The 8,651-nt window shown below is 44.9% G+C and overlaps 1 protein-coding gene across 1 annotated transcript; it reads left to right on the top strand.

Annotated features, from left to right (window-relative positions):
• Positions 1 to 1,011: 1,011 nt before the first annotated feature.
• Positions 1,012 to 7,626, top strand: LOC121304835. The gene is made up of 5 exons (XM_041236245.1): positions 1,012 to 1,016; positions 5,475 to 5,762; positions 6,036 to 6,069; positions 6,348 to 6,465; positions 6,792 to 7,626. Exons 1-5 carry the CDS (start codon positions 1,012 to 1,014, stop codon positions 7,130 to 7,132), a joined length of 786 nt encoding a protein of 261 aa, XP_041092179.1. The 3' UTR covers positions 7,133 to 7,626.
• Positions 7,627 to 8,651: the final 1,025 nt, after the last annotated feature.

The following is an 8,651-nucleotide window of genomic DNA, read 5'->3' as shown; positions in this document are numbered from 1 at the left end:
GACCAGAGCAGTCCTTCTCCCTGCTGGTCTACACAAGGCTGCTCTGACAGGCTCAAGGACCATCGCTGCAGTTCCCATGTAGCATTCCAGCTCTGTGTGTGTTTGAGAAGATTTTAAATGGTCCCCATTGTGCTTCTGGCTCTCTTTTCTTCTCATTAATGGGCTGAGCAGCCAAGCCAGTTGCAGAGACTAATTACACATCAATACACAAGGGGATCAGGAGAGACTCATCAAGACTTTAGAAATCCAACACAAGGGTGCGTGTGTGTCTTGCACAGAACTTGTATATTCCACACACTCATTTTTCCTGTGAAGCTTAACCCTTTCATGCATGACATGTTGCATGCATGACATTGACTATAGCTGGTTTTGGATGCATAGTAAATATATTTTTAATTGAAACTGTACTCAATTTTTTCCCATTGCTTTAAATGAGGGAATACATGGCATCCAGCTCATATGAGGTCATCATGCATTTGCGTATATATGAAGACTAGAAGAGAGACTTTTTAAACTAGCAAGCAGACCAGCGTTTGGGCTCTAGTGCCTTCATCAGTGTTACTGAAACTAAACTGAGTCAAGCAGACCAGCTGTAGTACCTTCATCTAGAAAACTAGAAAGGGTTTGAATGCGTTCTGTTGGTGGAAAAACTCACTGGACAGGATTGTGGATGAAAGGCGGGGAGTCACGCTGAGCGATTCCTCAGGAATGCATCACCTGTGCAGGAATGCTACCCCCTGTCAGACGATTAACACTGATGAGTTTGTAATTGCATCAATATCAGAGTCTTCTTGGGGGTTAAGTGGCATTGTGATTTTGTGAATCCCTTAGGCATTACATTGAAGTATAACATTGAAGGATGCATTTTCTCTTAACTAGGATCTTGACACTTGAAAGTGTTAAGCTGCTTTCTGCAGGACACTTAATCTCATGGGACACTTTAATGAACTCCAAGTGTTTTATGCAAGTGTTCATTGAGTTAAGTCAGCTGAGAGGGGTGGAGTCAGGTGCATGCGGTGAGTCAGAGAGAAGGCACCGTGCAGCTAACAGCACTCACCCGCAACCATTGACTCACTGACTCACTGACACACAGGCTGACTCACACTCACTCGCACTCACACACACACACACACACACACATGAGAGGGGAGAGGGAGAGAATAAGGGGGAGGGAGAGAGAATGAACAAGGAAGGGTTGGGAGAGCTCAGGGCAGCTCTAGTAATCTTTGTGTGTTCCTCTCTCTCACACTGCAGATAACTTGTAACCCCCTTATCTCCTCTCTTAGCCTGACTCCTCACTGGCCCCCTTGTTTCAGACATGCTTCTGAGAGACAGGGTGTCTGCGCACAGTCCCAAGCAACTGGGGCCCCCTCCCTCTCCCCATTACACCCTGCTTCTGAGCTGGGGACCCCCACCCAGTGAATCCATGGAAACGCAAGCGTGATTATGAATCATTAGCGCAGCCTCGCTCCAGTAAGTGTGTTGCATTCTGTGTGAAACGACAGAGAGGGAAAGGAGATCAAGATGCGATGTCCTGTCCTCGCTGGAACGAGTTAGCAGCTGCTTCAAACACAAAACATTCGAAACGGTTACACCAACTTGATTGGAGGGGATACTCTAAGTCTGTAAGGACCGTTGTGGTTAGTTACTGAGTAATTAGCTCCATCTAGTGTTGAGAGTGGAGATCTCTTTCCTATAGACCTCTATACAGCTCTGCAGTGTTGAGAGTGGAGATCTCTTTCCTATAGACCTCTATACAGCTCTGCAGTGTTGAGAGTGGAGATCTCTTTCCTATAGACCTCTATACAGCTCTGCAGTGTTGAGAGTGGAGATCTCTTTCCTATAGACCTCTATACAGCTCTGCAGTGTTGAGAGTGGAGATCTCTTTCCTATAGACCTCTATACAGCTCTGCAGTGTTGAGAGTGGAGATCTCTTTCCTATAGACCTCTATACAGCTCTGCAGTGTTGAGAGTGGAGATCTCTTTCCTATAGACCTCTATACAGCTCTGCAGTGTTGAGAGTGGAGTTCTCTTTCCTATAGACCTCTATACAGCTCTGCAGTGTTGAGAGTGGAGTTCTCTTTCCTATAGACCTCTATACAGCTCTGCAGTGTTGAGAGTGGAGTTCTCTTTCCTATAGACCTCTATACAGCTCTGCAGTGTTGAGAGTGGAGATCTCTTTCCTATAGACCTCTATACAGCTCTGCAGTGTTGAGAGTGGAGATCTCTTTCCTATAGACCTCTATACAGCTCTGCAGTGTTGAGAGTGGAGATCTCTTTCCTATAGACCTCTATACAGCTCTGCAGTGTTGAGAGTGGAGTTCTCTTTCCTATAGACCTCTATACAGCTCTGCAGTGTTGAGAGTGGAGATCTCTTTCCTATAGACCTCTATACAGCTCTGCAGTGTTGAGAGTGGAGATCTCTTTCCTATAGACCTCTATACAGCTCTGCAGTGTTGAGAGTGGAGATCTCTTTCCTATAGACCTCTATACAGCTCTGCAGTGTTGAGAGTGGAGATCTCTTTCCTATAGACCTCTATACAGCTCTGCAGTGTTGAGAGTGGAGATCTCTTTCCTATAGACCTCTATACAGCTCTGCAGTGTTGAGAGTAGAGTTCTCTTTCCTATGGACCTCTATACAGCTCTGCAGTGTTGAGAGTGGAGTTCTCTTTCCTATAGACCTCTATACAGTTCTGCAGTGTTGAGAGTGGAGCTCTCTTTCCTATAGACCTCTATACAGCTCTGCAGTGTTGAGAGTGGAGTTCTCTTTCCTATACAGCATTGCACAGCCTGATACATTAACTATAACAAATCTAACACCCCCTGCCCTCTCTCACTGACTTTTCCCTGCAACAACAATAACTAATACAATAATCCGACATTGAGAAAAAATATATATATAAACCATGTTTCAAATGAAAGCCATGTTAACCTTATATTTTATCTCAATTGACCAAACCAGCTTTTGGGTTGAAAACATAATCAGAGATTTAAAAACCAAATCAGACCCAGTAAATCTCTTCCAGCAGCCTGGGGGAGGGTGCTGCTGCCATCTGAACACTGTGTCCTTGAAATATGATGATTGTTGTTATTATTATTTTAATCCTGATATAATTTCATGTAGCTTTTTGTATTTTTATACAGTGTGCTGTGTGTGTGTGCATGTCTGTGTCTCGCTGTGTGTGCGTGTCTGTGCGTGTGTGTCTCAGTGTGTTTGTGTGATCAGTAATTTCTTCCCCTCCTGATGCTAGTGGATTAACGGTTGTTCATCATTGTTATAATGCCCCCCCCCCAACCCCCGCTCTCTGAAGCACTCAGCTCTCCTGTCCACTCACTCAACTCTCCTTTCCTCTCACTCAGCTCTCCTCTCACTCAGCTCTCCTCTCACTCAGCTCTCCTCTCACTCAGCTCTCCTCTCACTCAGCTCTCCTCTCACTCAGCTCTCCTCTCACTCAGCTCTCCTCTCACTCAGCTACTCAGCTCTCCTCTCACTCAGGATCAGCCTGATCTCCTCTCACTCAGCTCTCCTCTCACTTCTATCCTCTCAACTCAGCCTCTCCTCTCCTCTCCTCTCCAGCGCTCCTCTCAGGTCAGCTCGCCTTCCTCTCCTCTCCTCTTACTCACAGCGCTCACTCAGCACTCAGATCGCTCAGCTCCTCTCCTCCTCCTCTCTCTTCCACTCAGCACTCCTCTCAATCAGCAATCCTCTCACTCAGCAGCCTATCTCTCCTATCATATACTTCCTCCCTCTCCTCTCCTCTCCTCTCTCTCCTCTCACTCAGCTCTCCTCTCCTCTCCTCTCCTCTCCTCTCCTCTCCTCTCCTCTCCTCTCCTCTCACTCAGCTCCTCATCCTCTTCCTCTCATATCCTCTCCTCTCCTCTCCTCTCCTCAGCCTCTCCTCTCCTCTCCTCTCCTCTCCTCTCACTCAGCGCTCCTCTCACTCAGCTCTCCTCTCCTCTCCTCTCGTCTCCTCTCACTCAGCTCTCCTCTCCTCTCCTCTCGTCTCCTCTCACTCAGCGCTCCTGTCCAGCTCACTCATTTTGCACATCAGCAGTCAGGCAGCAACATGAATGTCACGGGAATACACAGAGGCTACCTCAGGAAATACGGTAGGATGAACTGAGCTTCGGAAAAAAGATCATTCAACCCCTTTCCCTGTGAATATCTGTAACCTGCACAGCACTGCTCTGTTCTGCACAAACCAGGGATTCAGGGCAGCTTTGTGCATTCTCTGTCACAAGTTTTATAAAAACTATTAATTTACTACAAAAATGCTTTACCATCCCTCTCTGGGCTTTACAATGCTTCCCTATGCTTTACCAGACCTCTCTGTGCTTTACAATGCTTCCCTATGCTTTACCAGACCTCTCTGTGCTTTACAATGCTTCCCTATGCTTTACCAGACCTCTCTGTGCTTTACAATGCTTCCCTATGCTTTACCAGACCTCTCTGTGCTTTACAATGCTTCCCTATGCTTTACCAGACCTCTCTGTGCTTTACAATGCTTCCCTATGCTTTACCAGACCTCTCTGTGCTTTACAATGCTTCCCTATGCTTTACCAGACCTCTCTGTGCTTTACAATGCTTCCCTATGCTTTACCAGACCTCTCTGTGCTTTACAATGCTTCCCTATGCTTTACCAGACCTCTGTGCTTTACAATGCTTCCCTATGCTTTACCAGACCTCTCTGTGCTTTACAATGCTTCCCTGTGCTTTACCAGACCTCTCTGTGCTTTACAATGCTTCCCTGTGCTTTACCAGACCTCTCTGTGCTTTACAATGCTTCCCTATGCTTTACCAGACCTCTCTGTGCTTTACAATGCTTCCCTATGCTTTACCAGACCTCTCTGTGCTTTACAATGCTTCCCTATGCTTTACCAGACCTCTCTGTGCTTTACAATGCTTCCCTATGCTTTACCAGACCTCTCTGTGCTTTACAATGCTTCCCTATGCTTTACCAGGCCTCTGTGCTTTACAATGCTTCCCTATGCTTTACCAGACCTCTCTGTGCTTTACAGTGCTTCCCTATGCTTTACCAGACCTCTCTGTGCTTTACAATGCTTCCCTATTTTGTTTCGATGGTACTTGCCTGTATTAATATATTTCTTAATAAAGAGCTTCTAAACATCAAAAAAGTCTTTCTCTATATGTAAATAATCTAAACTCTAACCCTAACCCTAACCCTTTTCTGATACAAATATTACATTGTAACTGTGCATAATAACTTTGTGATTATGTGTAAGTACACATGTATTTACTAAGTAACTACTAGTAAATACACAGTAATTAGAGACGCAAGGCAAAATGCCACCGTTGTCTGTTTTGTTTTAGTTTTGGTCAGGAATTACATAATAATGAGATCATCCTGCTGTTTTAATGTTTTTAATTGCACTGTCTTGTGGCTTCTGTTATTACTTTACTTGCATATTTGACTAGATTTTAAATAAAAATGAAAAATAAAATAAAAAAAAAGTCTCTCAACCGCTCTCTGGGCCCCTGCAGGTGGCTTCCTGTTTAAGAAGTGGAAGGAGAAGTTCCTTTTGCTGACAGCAGAGGGCACTCTGCTGGTGTGCCGGGATGCAGAGTCTCCTCCAGACTTCCAGGTGCCGCTGCACTCCAGCTGTGAGGCCATTCTGAGGGGCACAGAGATCATAGACCTGCCCAGGCTGCCCCTGGGAGCAGAGAGAGAGAGTTGCTTGGCTCTCATACTGAGAGAGGGGGAGTACCTCCTGCTGCTAGCTACAGACAAGGAGCAGTGCAGGTGAGAGGAGAGAGGGAAGAGGGGAGAGGGGAGTAGGGAGGGGAGAGGGGAGTGAGGAGGTAGGGGAGAGAGGGAGGAGAGGGGAGAGGAGATGAGAGGAGAGAGGGAGCGGAGGGGAGAGAGAGAGAGGGAGAGTGAAGAGAGGGGAGAGGGGAGAGGGGGAGGGGAGTAGAAGAGGGAGGGGGAGAGGACAGTGGAGAGGGGGAGAGGGGAGAGACAGATTATTCAGTTAGAGAGCTGCTCTAAGATGGTTTGTTTTGTCTTTCATTTCAGTCAGTGGCTCAGCGTGCTTCGCAAAGTCAAAGAGGTGAGATTTTCACAATGGCTCTTCATTTCTTTTATTTGTCTGTTTTTGTTGTTGTTGTTGTTGTTGTTTGTTTCTTCTCTTGATCTGCTTGTATAGAAGCATCACTAATGTCATTGAGTGCAGGTCTACACCCTCAGAGACATTGTAAGTATAGCTGCTTTGAAGAGTCTCCAGTGGACAGTGCTGTTTAAAAAACACTGGTTTGCCGTAGTTTATTTTTCAGTTTCAGTGTCTTCTTGTTCCTTTATTGCTGTTTTCATTCTTCTTTGCTTCTGCAGAGCGCCACTCAATGTGCCCCGCTGAGATGCTGCAAACGTCACCTTACACCTGCGCCCCAAACCCCCAGCCGCGGACAGAGGGAGACCCCAACACCAGAGAAAGTCAACCAGGAGGAAGGTACCAGATACACCCCTCAAATCGCATCCCTCAAACTAGCTTCAAATTAGGAGAATTGGTTTTCAGAAGCATTTGTCAGCAGGTATTCAAGAAATCCATTTATTAATGTGTGGATTTAAAAACTAGAAAAGCTGTCCTTCCCTCACCTTTACAACCGACTACCAACCAACAGCAATTAACTTCTGTGCTGAGAGTTTTAAAAGCTGATTGGAAGTGAATTTTCCTCTCATCGGGTGGGGGGGGGGGGGGTAATTGGATAGATCAATCACTGCTTCAACCCCCTCCTCTCTCTCTCTCTCTCTCTCTCTCTCTCTCTCTCTCAACAGCTGGGATTCAGCGCAGGGGCAAAGCAGGGAAGCCCTCATTTAACTGCCTCTGTCACGGCCCTCCAGCCCCCCAGCGAGCCGTTGAGGCCATGTGTCTGATGATGGGGGGCGCTGCAGTGGGGTCCACTCTGGGGTACACGATCACCTCGGCCACCGCCTGTGTGGGGCAGCCCTCCGGAATACAGCCCCCCGACTTCAAAGAACTGGGGTACCATCCAGCCATGAGCACCCAGGAGCCAGACATCCAGCAGCACAGCAGCTTTGAGTTCGAGGGAGGGGCCAGCGCTGGGGGGGGGCAGGACTTTGACAGCAGCTTCGATTATGGGGGCTTTGTCTTCTAGGGCAAGGGTTCTCCAACTTTCTTTAAATTTGCAGCTGTGTCCAAAAGTGGAGCATCACCTATAATTTTAGGATTGAGACATCATTAAAATATATTTATATCTATATACTGTGACATCACTTTTACTTCAATCTTTAAATCTGTATTCATTCTAATTCACATTAGTTTATATAAACTTGTGTTTCTATTATCATGCTGGCTCTGAGGATCAGTCTTGATTTGGCCTCCCCAGTGCATCGGCATGCACAGCTTTTGAATTGTTTATCTATTTATTTAAACGTTATAGATTTATAGTTAATTAGTTCATTCTTTTCTGTTGGTTGAGTCAGTCTATTTTGTCCATTTACTTTCTTTTCTTCTTCTATATGTCGCATTGTCTAATTTTAGCTGTTCTAATACTAATTAATCTAATCATCGATTTCACGTCCTTGACTGGTGAAGTGCTGTACTGCTGATTCATTCATTTTTTAAAATTATTTCTCATTAATAGTAGTGCAGTGTTTCATGTTAGATTTCGAAATGTCACATTTTTCAATTTGATTCTGGAAAACTCCAAAGCGGTGTGCAATTCAATATGTTAACATGACATCATTCAGCAGCTTTCATTCGACTTCATGAAGCAAAATGAGTTCATTCTACAGGGTGATGATAAGTACAACTAGAGGTAATTTAACAATTAAGATAACTTGAGGTTTTGCTGAGGAATATACCGCTTTATAGTTTTCTATCTTCTTAAAGACAAGCTGACTTAGCATGGAATAATGTGTCATTTCGGAATACTGTACCACTAATATCCTGGCAGATTTCTGCGATAACGTTTTGTAGTTTCTGTGATTATATGATGTTAAATAAAAGTCAAAACATTTGAACCTCATCATTTGAAGATGAATCTCAGTGATGAACGGAGCAGCCAGGCTGGTTATACCCCTCAGCGCAGGATCCTGTTCTCCTAGACCCTGGCAGTGGAAACTATAAATAACGTCACCTCTTGACTACAGAGCCACAGGGAGTGTGGTCCAACCCTTGCCTCTCCATGCCATCCAATGGGCTGAGACGCCAAGGCATTGCAGTGTTGAATGCAGATTGTTGGTGAATATTATTATTATTATTTATTATTATTATTATTATTATTATTATTAATAATTTATTTGTCAATACCTCCCAGCCCTACCATTTCAAAAATGTATTTTCTATTAATATAATTTTTAAAAAGTTTCAGTTTCTTGCTGAGTTCAGGTTTGAAATTTGAAAACTGTGGGGGGGGGGGGGGGGGGGGGGGGGGGGGGGGGGGGGGGGGGACATCTACGCATTATAAAATAAATACACAGACAGGACATGTGGTGTAATGAATATTTTATTACTGAGTTTATTGATTCACTTTAAAGCCTGTTTTAAAACATTCTCTCTGGTTAAAAAGTTATTGACAATACTGTTGAAAAGGGGATTCGATTATATCTAGAAAACAGACCTTAGCGTTCGCCAAACGTTCTTCTAGAACAGTCCTTAATGTTCGTAAAATG

The sequence above is a fragment of the Polyodon spathula genome, chromosome 40, assembly GCF_017654505.1.
Source record: "Polyodon spathula isolate WHYD16114869_AA chromosome 40, ASM1765450v1, whole genome shotgun sequence".
In the NCBI taxonomy this organism is placed as follows: domain Eukaryota; kingdom Metazoa; phylum Chordata; class Actinopteri; order Acipenseriformes; family Polyodontidae; genus Polyodon; species Polyodon spathula.
This window is presented reverse-complemented; position numbering and strand designations above follow the sequence as displayed.

Excerpts from the sequence above, each read along its gene's own strand:
- LOC121304835 (XM_041236245.1), top strand. Across the intron at positions 5,763-6,035 it reads ACAGACAAGGAGCAGTGCAG|TCAGTGGCTCAGCGTGCTTC; the intron begins GTGAGAGGAGAG and ends CTTTCATTTCAG. Across the intron at positions 6,070-6,347 it reads TGCTTCGCAAAGTCAAAGAG|AGCGCCACTCAATGTGCCCC; the intron begins GTGAGATTTTCA and ends TTGCTTCTGCAG.